A 22,821-nucleotide genomic window follows, 5' to 3' on the forward strand; every position below is an offset into this window, starting at 1 on the left:
CAGTCTCTACACGGAACTGTGCTAGGAGAAATCCTTCATCTCTCCTTACGCCAAGGTCAAAAGTCCAGGGAATGTACAGAAGACGATCTTCAGCCAGTAACTGATTGCTTCATAAACTAGGTCTGTTATTGAGGTTAGAGATAATTCTACTCTAACCATAGATGAAGGTGCTGATGGCGGAGCAGCTAGCAGCCAGTGCACAAATGCTGTGTTGAGAAATGTTTAAAGATCGGAGGTTGCCAAAGACCAAAATTGGTGCTCCTTATAGAGGTTGGTGAAGTGATTTCATTTCATAAATTTCTACAGGTGGAGGGATCAGACAGCCTCTTCTCCTACTATAAAATCGAAGATCAGGGAATGCTTTTTTGAGACTATACAGTCAATATGGATTGTCCAAGAGCTGAGCCTGACTAAAAAACCCCACAATATTATAACAGCAGAATGTATAAAAGCAGACTAGCAGCATGGACCATTAAAACGAATTCAGCACACAAAAATCTATCACTAGTCAAAAAATCATTAAAAGATCTGATGAAATATTGAACGATGACAACAACAACCAAAACACATTATCCAACTCATAAAAACTGATAAAAGCAAACATCCGACTCATAAAAACTGATAAAAGCAAACTGATAAAAGCAAACAAACCATCTTCCTAGACTAGGATCTGGGACAATCTCCGCAAGGAAGTTATTCCACAGATGAGGTGCCACCACTAAAAAAGCCCCGCCTCTGATTGCCACCCACTTCTCCTTGAGGGGAAGAGTACACTGGACAAGATATTAAGTATTAATCTCTACTGGTGGGCAGGTTGTCATGAGAGTGGGCAGTCCTTCGGGAACCCTCACCCTGGGCCATTTAAAATATAAAGCAGTGGTGTGTGACATCACGTCCATCAGCATCATTATATCTGTTGATGTTTTTTCCCAGCATCCATTTCCTTCTTCTCCAAACCAAGGAGCCAGTTCTGGCTTTCCCCTACCTGAATGGAACATGAGTCGCTTCCGAAAATTCCAGGCAGCACTGGCGTTCTGTCTGCAGGGACCACTCATCTAGAAAACAGTTGCCTTTGTTGTAGGGCTTGGAACCTTGCAGTCATGGCTAATTGGGGCTAATGGGAATTGTAGTCCATGAACATCTGGAGCACCATAGGTTGGCCACCCCTGTTTTAATAGGACTTTGCAAGCCTAAAGGATATTGCCACCTCAGGAAAACACACTGGCCACAGCACAAGTGGGGACGGGGCACAGCCTCCATTGACACTTCTGTAGGGCTCCAGAGGCCTTGTGCAGGTGGCAGCAGCACAAATGGGTAGGGGGCCCATCCTCCTGTGTCACCTCCACCAGCTCTTGGTCTCTGGGAGAGTAACAACATGCCCATCATCCCCTCTTGTTGAGTGCCACTGTGGGTCCAGTATCCAGCTGACCTTTTCCTCAGGGCGGGGACCTCAAATTTGAAAGTCAGAGTGATTTTAATATGTCAAAGTGTTACATGGTTCACGAACGCGAGCTGCAAACCTGGGAACAGACACTGTAAGCATTTTCCAACCATCTAGTGTCATGATTAAAGCAAAGGTCTCTTTAGGGTTGCAACACATCCTGGGTTGTGAAACCGCACACAATTTGTTAGAGTGACAAAATGAAAACAGCTTACCTAATCCTTTTTTAAAAGATCCTATCAAATAGAGAATATGGCATATGTATATATATATATAAGAAACACATGCACACACAGCCTTCAAACATAAAAAGGGGATATGAAGCAAGATTCACATTATATATGTATGCAAATAAGACCAGCACCGTGAGAGAGAGAAAGAGAGAGACTCCAGGGGGAAAAAAAAAGAAGAAATCACAGCTTGTAACTTACTGTGCATTTAATTGCTCCAAGCCAGTCCTGGGAGAGAAATGCTAAATGAATGCTTGTATGCTTCTGCTATGCTCCAATATAATCCACAGAAGTCCCTCTCTGTTTGCTTTAATTCGCTAGTGCATTGTTTAGCACATGAAAGACAGTCCACCAGGGGTCCTTTATGTTTTAAACAATTCACTAGAGAATTTAAAACAAAAAAATAAATAAATTGGACTTCTATAGAATATGTTCAAGCATGCCATCTCATTCAAACAAATCTTTATAGCACAAAGGTTAAGCAAATGAAGTGGAAGAGAAAAGTCAATAAAATTTGGCTGGGGCTCCCACAGACAATGTTGTACTTGGGCAATACCCTGCTTCGCCTAAACCCATCTTGCAAAAGCGACATGGGGTGTGTGCAGAGAGAAAAAGAGTCAGAGAGGTGGTCCTATCTTCCAAGTTGGGCTGCCAACTTCCAGGTGGGGTCTGGAGATTGTCTGGAATTATAGCTGGGTTGCATAGGACAGAGATCAGTATTTTGGAAGTTGGACTCTATGCCAATGTACCCTGTGGAGGCCCCTCCTCTCTCCACCCCTCCCTAAACCCCACCCTTCCCAGGTTCCGCCCCCAAATCTCCAGGAAATGCTCCACCCGAAGCTGTCAATCATACCTCCTGGGGAGTCTAGGATAAAGCTTTGTTCATTTAGATCAGTGGGTAGAGGGGAAGAAATGCAGGTATGTGAGAAAGGATGACCTGTTTGCAGCCCATCTTGCTTCCAAATTTTCCGAGCCCAGTAATAAAGCACAGACTTACACTGTATTTTCATTTGCTTCAGCTGCTCCTTAAAATGGACGAATTTCTCATTTCTCTTCAGTTGAAGGTCATTGTTTGTTTCCTCCAGAGTCATAAACTTCTCTTGGACTAAATCTTTCAAATGTGGTACTGTTTCTGGTTTCTCTCGCTTTATCTGTTACCAAAACAAAACAAACACAATGCTCTCACTCAACAGGGGCCAACAACATCCACCTTAGCCCATGGGGGAGAGGAAGATGAAACAGTAAAATTCAAATTCTGCCAACCACCTCCACCTGCTATTAAATTCTAACATGGAAAAGTGGTTAGAAATGGTTATTTACACAGTCTGCAGTTGTCATTAAAAACTGCATTACTGAACTTTGACGTTATTTGCTCCTGAGCAGAACACAGCATCTTGAGAGGCAACAGTAAAAATTTTATAACATTGCAAAGTAGTAGTTCAAGATGTTAACACTTAGCACTGCAGAAGGGTGCATATTTTAAGGCTATCAAAGTAGAGAGCAGAGTGGAAAATTTCCACAGTAAGTAACTCTCAAACTGGGCACATGCTAAAGGCATCTACTGCTCTGGCCCAGTGTGGCATCATTCCACCATTCTCCACTTCTCTTTTGCAATGAAAATCCTTCCCCATCAGGAAATCCTTCCTCCCTTCCAACAGTGATGCTACACTTGACAGGCACGACAGAATCACAAAAGCATCCCCACTGCCCCAAAAGAACTGTACCGTGTTTTGGTAAACCCTGGGTATATGGGAGGAAATTTCAACTGGGTTACCCTGCAGTTGGAAAGAGTTGTCCTATCTGCTGTTATGGAACCTGATTTTTTTTAAAAAGTTGTATATCTCCCTGAAAATGGTACCTTCAGTCTTAATTTTCCAACCATCTAATGTCATGATTAAAGCCTCATTGTTCCTTAGTCACCATTTCACCATTTTCTCCCCACACCAAAGGTGAGTAGCTGGCACATGGGCAGGGCTTTTTCAGTGGTGGCTCCCCACCACTCTGAGCAATAACCATCCAAAGCCCTTCAGCAATTGCTTGCAAGTGGAGTTTGCTGTTTCACACAGTAAAATCCAGTTGCAAAATGCACTGAAGGCGGATTGAAAGTGAATTATTCAACGTGCATGAACACTCTCTCTCTTTCTCAACTGTTTTTAAGTCTGGGTCTAAAAGCTCTGTTTTCTTACTGAGAGATTCTGGACCACAACTATATGACAGCCTGTTACAAATGCACTGAACAAATTTTTATCAAGCCTTCTGCTATCATGATCTAACTGTTGCTGTTCTCACTGTTTGAATTCAGTCTTGTGCAAGTCACTTTGTCCCCATGAGTCCAATAAATGAGGATATAAATATCTGGCAAATACATAAACGGCACATACTGGGTAGAGTTGAGCCCAGCAGCACCGTAGAAGCCAACGGGTTTGAGCTTTCAAGAATCAAGGCTTCCTCATTAAAGCTCCCTTGGATTCTTGAAAGTGGGATCCCCCAAAATCTTGTTCACCTCTAAGGGACTACTGGAATCGAATCTGGCCGAGCTACTGCAACACAGCTACATTCTGGAGGAAATATTAAGCAAAGGCAAATTCACACAGCACAATGAAAATGTAGATTGCATAGATGCATCCAGAACATGTTGCCATGTGTTCACCCATGTGGCCCACTCTGAACACTGTGAAGCACTTTCCAAATTTAGATATTCAAGAAACCCTTTTCCAAATAAGATTCTCTACTAAGGAACTGAGGAGCACATGCCATGGAAACTCCATGCATCACAGAAATAAATATTCTAGAGAACCCAGTTGATGTAACCCTCAGGGATTTCAAGACCACCTCAGGGATGAGACAGCATGTCCTAGACAGAATGTCCTAGAGCCCTTCGGGGATGGGGTGGTATAAAAGTCTAAGTAATAAATATAAATAAATAAATAAATAAATAAATAAATAAATAAATAAATAAATAAATAAATAAATAAATAAATAAATAAATAGAACACCGTGGCATGGTCCCATACTGGCAGTAACGTACAAGGTTTTCTGGAAATTTTATCTGGCAATACTAATGTTTTTATTCGAGGAGCTTTTGAGGAATTTTAGGCTTCTTTGAAGCACAGTCTTGGGGGTGGGGGTGGGGGGATGGACCCCACTGTTCCCTTATCACAAACGTCCATTATTTACCATCATGCAAATCATCCCATTAATTACCCAACACTAATCGATGCAATTAATCAATCCAGATTTCTTTAATGATGTTAACTTGGATGCCATTCCTGAAAGCTTAATCCCAGAGAGACGCTCTTGCAAGTTCCCAGCTCTGCCCCAGTTTCAGATGCAAGGAGTTTTGTGGGTGACCACAGCTCCTGCACCCACACACCCCGACATCCTCTCTTAGAGCCAGCATGGTGTAGTGGTTAAGAGCAGGTGTACTCTAATCTGCAGAACCGGGTTTGATTCCCCACTCTGCCGCTTGAGCTGTGGAGGCTTAACTGGTGAACCAGATTAGCTTGTGCACGCCAACACATGCCAGCTGGGTGACCTTGGGCTAGTCACAGTTCATCGGAGCTCTCTCAGCCCCACCCACCTCACAAGATGTTTGTTGTCGGGGCAGAAGGGAAAGGAGATTGTAAGCCCGTTTGAGCCTCCTTACAGGACAGAAAGGGGAGATATAAATCCAGACTCCTCCTCTTCTCTTCTAAAGCCAATAATTTCTAACCCATACCCTTGAAACAATAACAGCACCAAACAATTTCTATAATGAGGAACGTTTCCAGATGCAGCAGTCCAGGTAGCTATTACCCCATGTCAAATCAGGGCAAAGGGAAGGTTGATAAATGCCTCCTTGCTCCTACATGCCAGATACTGGTCATTCCAAAGGGATTATACCCCAGCAGTAAAAGAAGTGCTAGGTGTAATAGCAAGCGTCTGCACAGTCTCTAGTTCGTGCGCAAGGAACTGGAGCACCGCGAACAGCAGGAAATGTGGGGGTGGAGGGTCAAGAAAAACTGCAGCCTCCTGAATTTCTTTCATAAGCCTACGAGCAAGTTCGTTAATGGCTATGTAGAAATATAGCACCACAATGAAAGGCTTGGAGGATCTTAATTATCATAACTTTGCCGCAGAGGCAGCTCATAGAGCAAGATCTATCCTGGGGGAGGAGGAGGTGTCTTAGACAAACATCTCAGCGGACCTTTCTCGCTTTCAAAGGTCTGAGACAGAAAGTCCCAGTTTCAGTCCTCCTCTTCCCTCCCCCCCCCTTAAATTTACTAGATGGCCTCAGACATCTCTGCCTCAACTGTAGCAGAGGAATGACAATACTGAGCTACCTGACTGGGCTTCATTTATTTAAAACACTTTTATGCCGCTTGTCCACCCTGTTGAGGGTCCCCATGGCTGCAAACGGCGAAAGCATTAAATAAACAAACACCCCATCCCTTGTTCTGTGTTTGGTGCCACCCCAACAAACTCTGTGTTTTATAGTGGAGTGTTGATACTGTATGTTGTTGTGATGCCTGGGTTCTGTTGGTGGGTCTTCAGTCTGGTCTGTGGAGAGGTGTATGGGAATGGCACTTTTGATGAGTTCATTTGGACCACACTATTGAGAAGACTGAATGTTTGTTGTATTTATCTGTCTTTTATGGACAATTGTTTTATTGTAATTTGATATGCCAATAAAGGCTTGTCTATGTCTACAAAATAAACAAACAAAAATAAAATACATGCTTCTGAGTCTGTTTTATGCAAGGCCAAGTCTCTGCCTACTTATGGTGACTCTATGAATGAATGACCTTCAAAACGGCCTATCATTAAGTAGAAGAAGGCCACGGCTTCCTTGATTGAGCCAATCTGTCTCATGTTGGGTCTTCCCCTTTTCCTAATGCCTTCAACTTCTCCTACTGCTGCTGTCTTTTTTAGTGAGTCTACCTAAAAAAAAATCCTGGAAGTTTTCAGGGTGGAACTTGGAGAGGCTACAGAGTAAGGGAAGGACTCTCAGTGGGGTATAATAGTATTCAGTCCACTCTCCAAAGCAGCTGTGTTCTAAAGTGAAGCTGATCTCAGTAGTCTGGAGACCAGCTGTAATTCTGGGAGATCTCCTGGAAGTTCTGGAAGAGCGGCAGGCCTAACGTAAACAGGACAGAGAGTTAATAAGGATCACTGAGGGAACTCCAAAGAACAGAGAAGTCTTCAATCCTCAGGAGGAGGAGGAGGAGGAGGAGGAGGAGGAGGAGGAGGAGAAGAAGAAGAAGAAGAAGAAGAAGAAGAAGAAGAAGAAGAAGAAGAAGAAGAAGAAAGACAGCTTACAAACTCCTTTCCCTTCCTCTACCCACAACAGACACCTTGTGAAGTAGTTGGGGCTGAGAGAGTTCTGAGAGAACAGTGACTAGTCCAAGGTTACCCAACTGGTTTCATGTGGAGCAGTGGGAAAACAAATCCAGTTCACCAGATAAGAGTCCACTGCTCTTACCCACTACACCACGCTGTTTCTCAAAGAGGGGGACAAATAAATCTCCCTGGGGAGGGAAGTCCACAATGGAGGTGCCATGACAGATGAAACATGTTTTCAGATTATTGCCAGTCTATACTCAGATGGCAGAGGCATCCAAAGCAGGACCGCAGAAGATGACCATAGCAACTGGATAGGTTCTTATGGGAGGATAGCATACTGGGGGAAAATATGTATGAAGCAGTTGGAATACTAAAAAAGATGCTGTCCATAAATGCCAAGTATTGTTGTTGGCAAGAAAGATAGTGGAATCTTTTTGGAGCAAGTACTGGCCCTGCTATTTGCCTCAAAACTCCTGCCTGAAGTTCAGGAGAGCCTTGCAAAGAAAATTCACCATAATACTGGGAGCTGCATCAAGTAGGGGAACTCAAGTAAAAGCGCCAGTTTTTCTCCCTTCTGATAAACTCACAGCAGAACATAAGAAAGGGGAGAAGTGAGTGTACTTGATTCCCCTACTATGCAGCATTTTCTTCGTGGGGCCTCCCATTTCTCAGAGAGGTTTTAGGGAGCAAAGAACAGACTGCTTGTGGGAAAGATGCATTCCACTAACTTCTTGAACAAACTTCCAAATATAAGGTACATGTATACAGAACAAATTCATGGGAGATCTGGATACCTCCCCCCTTTACAGAATTACTGTGCAAAAAAAATTGTTTCGAGAACCTTGGGCACAAGGAAGAGGGAATGGAGAAATTAAGGCAAGGACAACATGAATTTGCAGTTTTATAATAAGAATGACTGGAAGGTAAAAAAAAAATCAACGCAGGAAAAACTGAAATAACTTGCTATCTTAAACCTGGGTGTGTGTGTGTGTGTGTGTGCGTGCGTGCGTGCGTGCGTGTGTGTGAAAGAGAGAGAGAGAGAGAGATGCCATCAATTTGCTTCGAACTGATAACAATGCTATCAATTAATGACTCCAAAACGTCCTATTGTCAACAGCCTTGCTCATGTCTTGCACTCTGGGCTGTGGCTTCCTTGATTAAGTCAATCCATCTCATAAACTTTACAACGGAAGATGAAAGGGTATCTGTCAGCTGCTTTCTAATAACTGAAATAATGTTAGGAAGATAAAGAACACAAAGGTGTTCCTGATATCTCATTGTGACAGAACTATGGCTTCAAATTACAATAAGATAGAGTCATAACTGAGCCAGTGCTCAGAAATGTGAGATAAAGTCCTTCTAGGATTGTGCCATTTCAGACTGCTGAGGGAGAAATCACATGAGTGGACAGGTCCCCTGCATATGGAGAGCCGATCTGTCAGAAGGAGTGGGGCCAATCTAATTTTTCCCCCTGAAGTGCTAGTCACCTTTGTTTAATGGATTGTTTTCATAGGGGAGCAGCTGCACAAAATCCCTCACCACCAGCTTATATCCAACGCCCAGCCCACACGACGTATCTCTCCCCAAGCCGGGACATGATACTTGTGATCCTACTAACAGGTGGTTGTATCTTTCCCCATTGCCGACCTTGGGGCACCTAAGCTCCAAAATAGCTCTTTTCACACATTCTTTGGGGAAACAGGAGGGGGGAACTCTCTGGGGATAAAGGGGCTAGCAAAAGCCAGGTCCGGCAGAAGTGGCTTTCTCAAGCTGGGTACTTCATGACCTTTCAATAAACGCTACTGATCAAGAATCCAGAGTCTGTTTATTGGCTAAAGGTCTGAGACCTAACACTGTGGCACTTAGATAAATTAGTTCCCCACAGCTGCTGTGGGGCTATGGAAAATGAGAGTCAGGTAGCATAATACCTGCCTTATGTGTGGAGAAGTATCTCTTGCAGTTTGCGCTTCAAGTGAAACAATCCTAGGAATACTGTATAAGATGGTATTGAATGGTAAGAAAACGATCTTGGCTTTGACAATTAAAAAAAATCAGGAACAGAACAGAAGCAGCAGCAGCAGGAGAAGGAGAAGGAGAAGAGTAGGAGTTTAGATGTATACCCCGCCTTTCTCTCCTGTAAGGAGACTCAAAGTGGCTTACGAATTCCTTTCCTTTCCTCTCCCCACAACAGATACCTTGTGAGGTAGGTGGGGCTAAGAGAGTTTGGAGAGAACTGTGACTAGCCCAAGATCAACCAGCAGGAATGTAGTGTGGTTCACTAGCTAAGTCTCTGCCACTCAGGTGGAGGAGTGGGGAATCAAACCCAGTTCTGCAGATTAGAATCCACCTGCTCTTAACCATTACACCACGCTGGCTCTACCACGCTGAAGATTGGTGGTAGAAAGTGCCATCAAGTCACAGCTGACTAATGCCGACCCCTCATAGGGTTTTCAAGGCAAGTGAGGAACAGAGGTAGTTTGTCATTGTTTGTCTCCACAAAGCACCCCTAGATTTTTTGGTGGTCTTCCACTGAAGTACTAACCATTGCTGACCCTGGTCAGCTTCCACGATTGGAGGAGATCAAGCTAACCTGGGGCACTCAGGTCGGGGCCTAAAGAACATTAAACATTCTTTTAAAAGGAACAAAAAGTCAAGGCTGAACAAGAAATGTATCAGAAGCCTCCCTTTGAAAGGGTGTTTATCTTCTGAGGACTGGTTGGTTGACCAAATAATTCATGATTAATTCCAGTTCTAAAACTGGTGATTCCTACATTAGCTACGTGTGGCCTGATCTATGACCTGGGGCATCATGTTGGATAAATAACAAGTTTTAGCATGTTGCTTCAAGTGCAAGGAAGCTGGCACAATATATTTGGTACAGGACCATGTTCATGGCAGCTGTGTCGGCCAAGAAAGGACAGCCAACTTAATCAATACCACACTGGCATTGGCCAATCCGCTTGAGTCGCCAATGGTTTTGAAATGGGGGTGGAGGCACGGAAAGTATTAAAAACACCCAACAAATGACACATTGCGATCCCGAGGGAGTAGTCAAAGTGTACCTGAACCAGTGGGCCAAGCCTCAAAACTTGTTCGCAGCAACTGTAAACAGTGAGTCTCGTCAGAGACAGCACCCATTCACCATTCAGATTGGACAAACATGCTTTCAGCTAGCATGTTTAGCAATACTTACCACTTAGTCATTGTTTACACAGGATTTCTGAACGTACAAAAGCACTTGCCAATATTTAGCTCTCTTGTCACGAGTCCTGAGAAAAGCTTGCGCAGGTGTGCTTGCACCTGTGTAACAGGCTGTGAAGGAGCTTTGATCCGGGAGAACCCCTCGGGTCATTTCCTGCCGTTGTGTAAACTCCCTAGATGACCTTGAGAAAGCCACTTGGGCTCAGCCTCACCAACACCCACCCCCCATCGAACACACACACTGCTGTATCGGGATAATAGCCCCATTGTACCTTACAGGACTACTGGAAACAGGGCTCACAAGTCCCATTCAGGACATTCCTAGAGATCTGAGGGCAATGACTGGAAAAGGCAGAAATTTGAGGAAGAGCCTTGAGGGAGAGGAGCTCAGCAAAGGATGTCGAGATCCAGATCAAGTTCTCAAACTCCTCCCCTTTCCGCAAGGTAAATCCACCATCAAATTCTCGGTTTGAAATTACATCCTCCCATTTTGCATCACTTCCTGCACTCCTCACTCCTCTCTCACTGGTCCAAACCAACTCCTGTTATGTGGTGGTCCACCCCATTATATGGTGGTGACCAATATGGTAGTGACCACCCTATTATATGGTGGTCAATTCTGCCGAGTAGGTCGCATTGGCTCGCGATTTAGTGACAAGATTAACCGTGCACACAACTGATTAGATCTCAGAATCAAACCAGTTTATTAAACACAATAGCACCTTACAATATCAAATAATTAAGTAAAGGTAGAGAAAACTCATCGTATTATCTCCCCTATGAGAAGTTAGGATACTAACTGAATCCATAGGATGGCTCCCTGCTATTATCTTTTTCAGTAGTCTAAGAAAGCAATTGCCTTGACCTGGATGGCCCAGCCTAGCCCAATTTGTCAGATCTCAGAAGCAAAGTTGCAGCATCACTGGTCAGTATTTGGATGAGAGGCCACCCAGGAAGTCTGTGGTTGCTACTCAGAGGCAAGCAATGGCAAAACACCTCTGAAAGTCTCTTGCCTTGAAACCCCCACAAGGTCTCCATAAGTCGGCTGTGCAGAGGCGTAGCTCCAAGGGGACGGGGGGGACACATTGGGCACGTGCCCCTGCGGGGGGTGTTGGGGGCGTGGAGGGGGCGGAGGACTCACTGGGTGCTTCTCCCCCTTGCTACACCTCTGCATCTGTGACTTCATGGCACTTTCCACCATTGATAAAGCAACATGTGTTCAATTTCCTGATTATTCACTGTAATATTATTCAGTGTTATAATTCAACATCTGACAGAATCTCTTTGTTTTTCTTATGCTTTCATATGTGTTACATGAATTGTTACAGTGTTTTTGTTAAGATTTGTAGTAGGCTAGATCCAAAATACTGTGTGCTCTGCTATATCTATAGCACATAATTTTTTCATATCTGCTGTCATCTACAATCCCCTCCCCAAGCTAAAAAGCCATCTTTGGGAGCCAGCCAGGGAACCACAGGAACAAAGTGGACTGCAGCTCAAGGGCAGCAGGGAAGAAGTTTCACACACCTTGCATGAGTAAGAGATTCATGCACAGTCTTTCAAAAGTTGCTTCAGCTTCTCCAGACTAAAGAGAAAAGCAATGAAATTCTCAGTTATGGTGCCAAACCTGCACAGAGGCCCTTTCCACACAAACCTTTTAAAACGTTTTCAAGCAAGTTGGACCTCTTTGGAGTTCGAAGTTGTTTCCCCCACCACATTGGTTCAAAAAAAAGTTTTATTTCCAGCCTAGAAATATTTTATCCCCTTTTAAAACGATTATTTGGTTTGAAGCATTTTCAAGACATTTTTCCGTGTGCGGCCATATTTAAAACGTTTTATCTTTCCCACTGCCATTGTTCATGTCTCTGTGCCATCACCTCAACAATCTTTGGATTCTCAATATCGGTCTTCCGATATTAAAATAACGTGCATTATAAAATCTGAGTTAAAGCCCACAAGGCTTTGGTTTGTGGGGGCTAACACAACTGTCTGCAGCTATTTACCTAAGGAAACTAAGGGGATGAGGGGTCCCAAAGGGCATAGTGTTATTTTTCGCTTAAGCTAGTAGATGAGTTAGTGGGGATAGGTTGGGAGGGGTGAGATCGGACATGGGGATGGCATTGTCGGGGCCATTTCCTGCAGTCTATGCCATTATATTATTTTGTTCATTATTATGATAAAGATGTTATAACCTGCTATCATGTTGTTGTGTGATGATGTTATTTTGCTATAATGTTATGAAATGTTTTTATGTTGCTATGTGTCAAACTCGCGGCCCTCCAGATGTTATGGACTACAGTTCCCATCATCCCCTGCCAGCATGATGCTGGCAGGGGATGATGGGAACTGTAGTCCATAACATCTGGAGGGCCGTGAGTTTGATACCTATGATCTAGGGGAACTGGTCTCTGTATTCTAGAGATCAGTTGCAATTCTGGAAGATCCCCAGGCCCCATCTGGAGGTTGACAACTCTGGACACTCATGTTCGAATCCCTACTCTGCAATGGAAGCTCGCTGGGTGATTTTGGACTGGTTCCACTCTCTCGGACTAACCTACCTCACAGGGTTGCTGTGAAAATAAAACAGAGAAGGGGATAAAATGGTAAGCTGCTTCGGATCCCCACTGGGATATAAACGAAGAAAATAAATAAAATACATTAATTCATCCTTGTTCAGGCTTTGCTTCCTCCTCCTTCTAACCAGCCTCCCTCCCTCCCACTAGGGGCCTGCAAATGTCTGCACTGGATGTAATCACTGAATCACTTCCCAGTGTGCAGTCATAGCAAAAGCACCTGCCGTCAGAACAGGCTGCCCACAAGTGTCTCAAAATGAATCACTGATGAGAGCTTTCCTCTTTCCATTTAGGAGGCATTTCCAGAACAGAGACTCAGATAGAAACACAGGTGGTCGGCTTCACTGAGCATGAACAAGCTTGTCTTTTTGTACCACTATATGGAAGGAGTCCCGAGGGTATGGGAAGAAGTCACAAGGTGCAGCAACCTTGCTACATATAAACAGGTCCGAGTCTCTTTTGTGCGGTAGTTGTCAGAAATCTGGGAAACGGTGTTCCTCTGCGTGTCAAGTTTGGCTAGCCTGTGCCCGAATCGCTTCAGCCCTTTACTATAACCAGGAATCTAGTGGCACCTTAAAAACTAACATTAACTTTATTCCAGCACAAGCTTCCATGGGACTAGACTCCACTTAATTTAGTATGTAAACCGAGGGTGTAAAATGGGTATGCTTAACTAATGGCCAGGAGTCCATCAGAGAGCTAATTGTCCTGATAGAGCCTCTTTATATAATTCCAGAAATAAAACAGACTTTTTTCCCCTTTTATGACTCATAAGACTCTATGCATGGGTTGCAACTGTGTGCCTCAGGGACCCTGTGTTACAACACTGTACCGGGCCCAGACGATCTACGCTTTAGGCCTGCCTGCTGGCGCAAACCAAAATCATGACAACTTGTCAACACAGCCCACAGTCTAGTTATCATCAAACACTTCCCAACAACGAGAACACATGGGGATCAGAGCAACGATCCTACATGTGGCACCAAATCTCTTCTCCTAGAGGTTTCTCAGCAGAGAATGAAAGCCCAACTGTTACATGCAACCTATTAAATATAGTGACTGGTGACACAGGATCCTCCAAGACAAGACATCCCACCGAGCTTCCTGGTTTGAAGTCTTTATAGACACAGCGGTTCAAAAGGCCAGTGAAAATGCACTCGGAGCCCCGAAACATCTCAATGAAAGGGAGAAGGGAATTTGATGGAAAATGCCCGGCTCAAAACTGCAGAAGAACACTGCGGCAGGACCAACACAATGAGAACAGAGCGCTGTTTGCTTTAAGGGCCAGAACAAACACCCTGCACCGCACAGTTCGGACTGAAAACACAGGCGTTGTGTGCATATATGTAAGTCAGATCTACTGTGTGCGGCTGACTCACTTTGTTTCGAACACACATACAACAGCTTGCGGTTGCTTATCATACCTTGTGATAAAATAGCTTTATTATAGATGCCACAAAATTGGCCTCTCATCCTTTATATGGCTGTGAGTCATCACCAGGTTACTCAGAACGATTTACAGTTTCATTGTGAGGTGAAGATTTTTTTTTCCATCCTGTGCATTTCTTTTTGACTAAAGTTCAGCCATATTTTTTTTTGTAATGTGAGGATTTCCCATGCACACAGGTCATTTATTTTTTATTTTATTATTTTATTTTTTCCACTGATATCCCACCCTCCCCAACAGGGCTCAGGGCGGCGAACAATAAAAACAACCATAAAACCACTACATACATAAACCAGTAAAAACAAGCACAAATGGCAACCTCCCTCCCTCCCCACCGTACCCACGGAAGGCCAATGATGGAAACAGTCAAATAACAGTCAAGTCAGTCCGGCTTGCCAGATGGAAATGCCTGGCGGAAAAACTCTGTCTTACAGGCCCTGCAGAAGCAATTAAGGAGAGAAGGAGGGTTTGGATTTATACCCCCCCCATAGGATCTCAAAAGGGCTTACAATCTCCTTTCCCCCCCCCCCCACAACAAACACCCTATGAGGTGGGTGGGGCAGACAGAGCTCCGTAGATCTGTGACTAGCCCAAGATCACACAGATGGCATGTGTTGGAGTACACAGGCTAATCTAGTTCCCCAGATAAGCCTCCATAGCTCAAGTGGCAGAGTGGAGAATCAAACCCGGTTCTCCAGATTAGAATGTACCTGCTCTTAACCACTATACCACTGCTGTTCCTTTGGGAGCTTATTCCACCAGGTAGGGGCCAGGGCCGTAAAAGCCATGGCCCTCGTGATGGTCAGCTGGATATCTCGTGGGCAAAGGACCTCCAGTAAATTCTCCTCCAACTAGCAGAGGGACCTAGCAGGGCAGTACGGGGAGACGCGGTCTCGTAGGCATGCAAGTCATGAGAGGAGACTGTCTCTTTTTCTCCTTTCTTCACCACGCACATTTCTCCCCCACAGAAAGGTCCATCAGTTAAGATCTGCATCCGAAGGCCTTCTTAAGCAAACTGGCGTAGTGGTAAGTTGTTATTGCGGAATATCCAGTGGTGGGATCCAAAAATTTTAGTAACAGGTTCCCATGGTGGTGGGATTCAAACAGTGGCGTAGCGCCAATGGAGCTGGGTGGGGCACGACGGGGACGTGGCCGGACATTCCGGCGGCGGGGCATTGCTGGGTGGGGCTGTGGCAAGGATGCAGCCGCTGCGCCGGTCCTTGGGCGGGAAACGAATGCACGCAGGCACAGGCTGTCACGCACGCCGGTGCACCTCCTGCTAGACTGTTCAAGTTCTGCGCGCTACTGCTGAGGAGCGGAGGAGGAGTGTAACTAAGGTAAAAATCACGTGGCAGAATCACCAATTAGTAACCCCCTCTCGGCACACACAAATAATTAGTAACCTACTCTCGGGAACCTGTGAGAGCCTGTGAGAGCCTGCTGGATCCCACCTCTGGGAATATCCATTAGAATGCCCCAGCTTAAAATCCTCAGGCTTTTGCCATAATTATACCAACTCAGTGACATAAAGGATAAATTTGCAGTCAACCTTCTTCCTTTCTGAACCTTATGCTAGCATTTGCATTTACATTACAGGCCCCCCGCCCCCCCCTACTTTTAATAGAACGGATTATTCAGCTTGAGGGAAAAAAGACCATGAATGGCTATGGTTTGTGCTAATTATATCAACCATAATAATAATGGTTATTATAACAATACCGCCTGGGTTCCAGCTAGGTAAGGGATCTGGCTTTTCTGCTGCTACTTCATCTCAAAAGGTGGAATAAGATTACTCAGAACTGCCGCACAGTGCAAAATTACATAAACACCTACACATTTATACAGTTCCACAGGAACTTGCAGAAAAGGCATAATGCTCGCCTAAATCTGCTCAGATGCTCACAGCTACGGAAAAAAATTGCTATATAGGTTTTCCTCACTTCTGAAAAATGTTGCTTAGCCACCACACTTCTTAAGCCCCTTGTAGGTTTTTAAATTATGTCCACAATGCTACAGACGAACCAAATGCAAAGCTGATTCAAGGAGACCCAATCCAGGATGGCAGAGAAAGGCACATTCTACCCCAGGCAATGGCTTTCAAAATGCCATCGACTTCCATAAAAGTGTAGGGGTCCCTCCAGTGACTCCACCGTCAACCACGATAAATGACACAAAGCGACTGCGGAGAATGAACGCTGAATGTCTTTTGGCTATGCCTGTTCCTTCTTTCCCCATCCCCTCCCACACGCAGCTTAAAGATTCAAGACAGACCACAATTTGTAATAATGTCTGAACTGGGTGAAATTACAAACTGTGGGGTTGTTGTTTTTCTTGCTGAAAAATGATGTTTCCTGAGTGTGGTTCAATCCCGGTTTGCAAGCCAGAAAGAACCCACGAGTCATCATTTTGTCCAATTTGTGTGTCACAACAAATTGCGATTTGGTCAAACTAAGTCGTCTTCAGCCCGTGAGACATGTGGGGATGGAGGAGAGAGCACATCAGCTCGAGTACTCAAAAGGGCTCGTTTTCAGATCCAGCTAGCTGTGATTTTGTTTGGTGATCTGAATGCGACCACTAAGCTAATAATTGTCTCTCAGCACATACAAACAAATCCCAGGTTCATTGCACCAAAAGGGCATGATCCCCATCGCCTATTTAATAACAATGCCACTTACTAAAGTTGGCGGAGAGATCTTAAGCAGAGTTACACCTCTCTAAGGCCATGGATTTCAATGAACTTTGAACACTATGTTTAGGATTGTACTAAAGTAGACCTCGTTTGTCATAATTTAAGAAGAAAAGTTTGGATTTATATCCCACCTTTCTCTCCTGAAAGGAGACTCAAGGTGGCTTACAAGCTCCTTTCCCTTCCTCTCCCCACAACAGACACCTTGAGAGGCAGGTGGGACTGTGAGAGGTCTGAGAGAACTATGACTAGCCCGAGGACACCCAGCAGGAATGTAAGGGTGAAGAAACACACTTGGTTCACCAGATAAGCCTCTGCCACTCAGGTAGAGGAGTGAGGAATCAAACCTGGGTCTCCAGATTACAATCCACCTGCTTATAACCACTACACCACGCTGGCTCATACTTCCTCTGGGATGTTTGAAGCAGCATACATATCTCCTATCTTTTCTCTCACCCTCATCTTTTTTCTTTTCTTACCCATGATCTCCTGAATGCCATGTTCTATGAGCCACTCAGTTGTAATGCAGATTTCTTTAAAAGTCTGTCAAAAAATGCCAACTTTGCTTTGCAAAGATGAAGTATGACATCAACATCCGGGGGGGAGGGGGGAAGCAAGATGTGGGAGTATCACAAGCCATCCAGACACTATATGGAACTCCCAAAACAAACACACCCAGGCACACACAAACCACACAGAGGAACCATCTGCTACAGCAAGCATAGCAAAGTCAATAAGATACTGCGATTATTGTGTTTCAGGAGCTAACCACATTGGTCTGCAACAGAACAGATTTTAGTCCAGCAGTGCTTTCGATAACAACAGGATTTTGGGGGGTATAAGCTTTTGAGAGTCTCCATCAGATGCTGTAAACAACCAAAATCCACACATACCTATGAAAGTTAGAGCCAAGTCCTGTATTATTCACAACTATACATTTTCTTTTGCAGAAAAGCTGCAGTTGAGACCAGAATAGTCAAAGTGGAAGGTTCTGTTTAACCATTTGCTTTCTTGGAATGTGTCTGATCAAAATCAAACTCCCCAAATCTGGGGTTGGGGAGAGACAAGGTTGTCAGTCTGGAGGTGCATTGAAAACGTATGAAGCTGCCTTCTACTGAGGCAGATCGCTGACCTATCAAGAACCACTTCTCAAGAGCCTATTAAGAGCCACATCTGACTCTGGATCTCAAATCTTATTGGCCATTAAAATGACTCGAATCTTGCTCTTCTACTGCAGACCAACATGGTTACCCACCTGAAACTGATCTGTTAAGGTTAGTCTTGTCTGCTCGGACTGGCAGTAGCTCTCAGGTGGGTCTTTCACATCTGCTCCTACCTGACTCTTAACTGGAGATTTCAGGGGTTGAACCTGGGACCTCCAGCATATAAAATAGTTCTGGCACATCCAACAAAGGAAGACTGGATACAGAAAGTCACAGAATATTCAGAAATGGCAAAACTAACAACTTTATGAAGGGACAGTAATACAGAGAAGTTGGCAGAAAACCGGAAACCTTTTACAGACCACCTGTTGAAAAAACATGGTAGAAGAGAAATAATTGCAGGATTTGAGATCTAAAAGAATACAGCAGGTTGAATAAGAATATTAGTAATGGTACAGTGTGTAATTGATCAATTGTTTTATTTTAAATAGATGCATGAACCTAGACTGGATTAGAATTCAACAATAAGATAGTGAAAAGTCATTATGTGGTTTTATGGTGTATAGTTTGGTTAGTTATAATAGGTTGTGTTTAGTCAGTGTCAGATTTTGTGTTTTGTGGTTTTTGCTTTCAATTTATATTGATGTAATGTGCAGATGTTTTTCTTTTCTGTTGAGAAAATAAGAACATGGTCCCTTCTGCACATGCAGAATAATGCACTTTCAATCTGCTTTCACAATGCTTGCAAGTGGATTTTGCTATTCTGCACAGTAAAATTGAGCTGCAAATTACATTGAAAGTGGATTGAAAGTGGATTATTCTGCATGTGTAGAAGGAGCCCATAAGAACATAAGAAAGAGCCTGCTGGATCAGACCAGAGTCCATCTAGTCCAGCACTCTGCTACTCGCAGTGGCCCACCAGATGCCTTTGGGAGCTCACATGCAGGGTGTGAAAGCAATGGCCTTCTGCTGCTGCTGCTGCTCCCGAGCACCTGGTCTGCTAAGGCATTTGCAATCTCAGATCAAGGAGGATCAAGATTAGTAGCCATAGATCGACTTCTCCTCCATAAATCTATCCAAGCCCCTTTTAGAAAAGGGAGCTATAAGAAAAGCTTTTACAAAAAATAAAATAGTCCTACCCGATTTGGGTGCTTCCCAATTTTGGAGGGACAAACAGCTGGGGGGGGGGGGGGACTACACATATACACAGAAGATACTTTCCTGCCCAGAGGGGGAAAAAGTCACAGGAACTGTGCCTCTTTTCCCACACAGTAAGGGAGGCAGCTGCACAGATTTTTGTTTATTAACAGAACAAAAGTAGAAAGGACAAGAAAGGACAGCTTAAATTTATTTTAAAAATTATTGTAATAAATTCTCTTCCACCATGTAACCCATTTTATCCAAATTAATTTCCTCATGATACAATCACTTCTCTGATTGACAGTGTGTTTCAGGCATACCAACATGCAAGGTTTCCATATTTCAAGTACAGCTGCCAGGGTCTGAACATGGGGTTTTCTGTACGTGATGGGCCAATGAACAACGGCTTCCCCCTGAGGGGAGGGGGTGACATTAGGCTTATTTAGGCCATAAAACTGGCTAACAACGTAGAAGTTTTCATTTTTCCAGTTCACTGCCCCACTGTGCCTGATGAGCAATGCCCGGTAATTACAAGAGTTTATTTTATGACACTGCAACCTTCAACCAGAATACAGGGATATGATTTTTAAGTAGTTCGCCTTAAACTTACTATCATGCTTAAACTTACTATCATCACCGAATACAGAGCATTTGACTCAGAGGTGGGATCTAGCAGGTTCTCACAGGTTCCTGAGAGTAGGTTACTAATTATTTGTGTGTACCGAGAGGGGGTTACTAATTGGTAATTTTGCCACGTGATTTTTGCCTTAGTTATGCCCCTCCTCTCAGCAGTAGCGCGCAGAACTTGAAGCAGTCTAGCAGGAGGTGCACCAGCGTGCGTGGCAGCCTGCGCCTGCGTGCATTTGTTTCCCGCCCAAGGACCGGCGCAGCGGCTGCATCCTTGCCACAGCCCTGCCCAGCAATGCCCCGCCCCCGGAATGCCCGGTCACGCCCTCGTCGTGCCCCGCCCAGCCCCATTGGCGCTACACCACAGTTTGAATCCCACCACCATGGGAACCTGTTACTAAAATTTTTGGATCCCACCACAGATTTGACTACTTATCAGAACTTTTATCCCTCTCCTTTTTCATCTTATACAGCAATCTAACTAATACTGTTAAGAGCGGGAACTTCTTAATGTTTACCTTCAGTATCTGTTATCCCTTCCATCAGACACATTTTAAGAGCTATTTTTTAAAATTCCAGCTAGAATAAACCATACAGCCGTACGGAAAATAATCCCAAAGAACACCTGGACTATTTGTAGCTTAAAAGGACTGGAAGCATACCAAACTAATGAGAAGGATAAGACATTTTAGCATAATTATCCAAGGCGGTCCTTTCCTCTGACAATAATGGGAGTTGGTGATATGTTCTAGCTGTATACCTGGTATCTGAGAAAGCAATAAGTGAATAAATCTCATTTGACCATAAATTAGTGAGCAACGAAAGGCAATACCCCTCCCCAAACTGAAAGAGAGGATAAAAACCCCACTCTCAGATGGGGAGCTGAAACAATCTGATCGCCGCCACAGTTTGCTAAAGGCATCTGAAACGTGGGATAGGAAGAGGGGGAGACAGAGTTATGACCTCATTAGTGCCTTTTGGCAAAAAGCCAAGACAGCTGGGAACGGGAAACAGAAGTTAAATATGAGAGGGTATACCATAGCGAGGAACAAGTCAAGGGTCACTGCGAAGCAATTTTCTCTACCACCGAATGATCTCACCTCACAGTCCTGATGTTCTTCTCAAAATGCATGGGAAGAAAACCAGAAGGCATGGCAGCCATGAATACATGAAGCTGCATCCAAATCAGTCTTGCCTACTCTGACTCACAGTGGCTCTCCACAGCCTCAGGCTGAGGTCTTTCACACCACCTACTATCCCAGAGGTGATAAATATGGACCCTGGGGGCCAGATCTACCCCCCTGAGGTAGACCAGGTCTGTGAGCCAGCTGTGGCAACCCCTCCCTTTGCTCCCTAGGCTGGCTGGTGGGTCTAATAAGCCCTTTCAAAGCAGCCACCCCATGTTGCTACCAGCTCGCTAGTCCAGCCCCCCCCCTCCCAGTGCCATTCTGGGGTCAGCTGAGGCAGCCACACATACACACAAACCCCTGGGCCAACCAAGCCACATTTATGTCACATCCAGCCCTGTAACAAATTAGTTCAATACCACTGTTCTATCCAGTTCTTTTCATTGAAGATACCAGGGTTTGATTCCAGGACCTTTTGCATGCAAAGTAGATGTTGACCCACTAAGCTGGGATACCTCCCAAGCAACTCCTTTGTCCTGGTGGTAAATGTTTCTTGCACACACAAACTGTCTCTTTTTTAAGTCAGCAAATTGGCCGAGTGGTAAATCAATTAGTATCTTGCAAGCCTGAAGTCAGAGCAGAGCAGAACAATCTTTTGACGTTTTATCGATTTGTTTATGCTACTGTTTAAGTGGATTACCAGACCAAATAAATTTGGACTTTTGGGTCACCAGACCTAAAAGCTTGGAAGCCACTGAAACAAATTGCTCCGTGTTTGAATATCAGGAGGTAATATGATCCCAGCTCTTCCATCCCAGCCATAGCAAATAATGCCGATTGGAGCAGAGAAAGTCACAGGTTCATGTTTTGTGTGTGTGTGCGTGTGTGCATATAATGTGCTGTGAAGTTACAAACAACTTATGGTGACACCATAGGGCAGTGGTGGCGAACCTATGGCACGGGTGCCAGAGGTGGCACTCAGAGCCCTTTCTGTGGGCACGCGTGCACAGAGTTCATCATGTGGGGGGCGAAAAATCACACACACACCCCACACACACACATCTAGGCTGGCCTGGGCACGATCCTTTACCTGGGAGTAAGCTCAGTTGCTGGCAATGGGGCTTGCTTCTGAGTAAACCCTCCTAGGGTCGTGATTCACCCATTCGAAGTGTTGCACGGTTACTTCACCAAGCTTACTCCCGAGTAACACAAGCCTCGGAGCTAACTGTTTTTTCTAAACTAAAATCTCAGTATTCAGGTTAAATTGCCGTGTTGGCACTTCGCGATAAATAAGTGGGTTTTCGGTTGCAATTTGGGCACTCGGTCTCGAAAAGGTTCGCCATCACTGCCATAGGGTTTTAAGGCAAGAGACAAACAGCGGTGGTTTGCCATTGCCTGCCTTTGTGTAGCAATCCTGGTGGTCTCTCATCCAAGTACTAACTAATGCCAACCCTGCTTAGCTCTAAGATCTGACAAGACATGGCTAGCCTGAGCCATTCTGGTCTTACTCAGAGGTGTATCAGGGGGAAATTGCGCCCAGGGACAACACCTGCTCCAAGCATCCCCTGCCCCAATGTGCTCAGGGGTGGGGGATGGGGCAGCTTGGATGGGCACTGCAGCGGTGCCCATTGGAGCCCACTCCTGGCCTCCCTGCAGGCTGCCTCCTGCCCTCCCCAGGCCCTTGGACACAGGGGGAGGCTCCAACTGGTGTCATAGGGGAGAAGGGGGGGCAATTTGGGGGGACCCCGCCATTGCACCTGGGGACATTTGACCGCCCGTCCCCATTGCAGATACGCCACTGGTCTTACTGGTCCTGTTCTAAAGGAAGCTCAACACAAATGTTTGTGAAAGGTGCCTAATTTTA

At 44.8% G+C, this 22,821-nt stretch overlaps 1 protein-coding gene across 2 annotated transcripts in view; it reads right to left on the reverse strand.

Annotated features, from left to right (window-relative positions):
* Nucleotides 1-22,821, reverse strand: part of NSMCE2 (NSE2 (MMS21) homolog, SMC5-SMC6 complex SUMO ligase) — a 295,740-nt gene that overhangs the window by 187,282 nt on the left and 85,637 nt on the right. For both annotated transcript variants that reach the window (XM_048507511.1, XM_048507510.1), the window contains exon 4: nucleotides 2,669-2,822. In XM_048507511.1, the coding sequence (XP_048363468.1) occupies nucleotides 2,669-2,822 (154 nt within the window). The remainder of the gene's footprint in view (nucleotides 1-2,668; nucleotides 2,823-22,821) is intronic.

This window comes from Sphaerodactylus townsendi, linkage group LG09 (assembly GCF_021028975.2).
Source record: "Sphaerodactylus townsendi isolate TG3544 linkage group LG09, MPM_Stown_v2.3, whole genome shotgun sequence".
NCBI classification, from domain to species: Eukaryota; Metazoa; Chordata; class Lepidosauria; order Squamata; family Sphaerodactylidae; genus Sphaerodactylus; species Sphaerodactylus townsendi.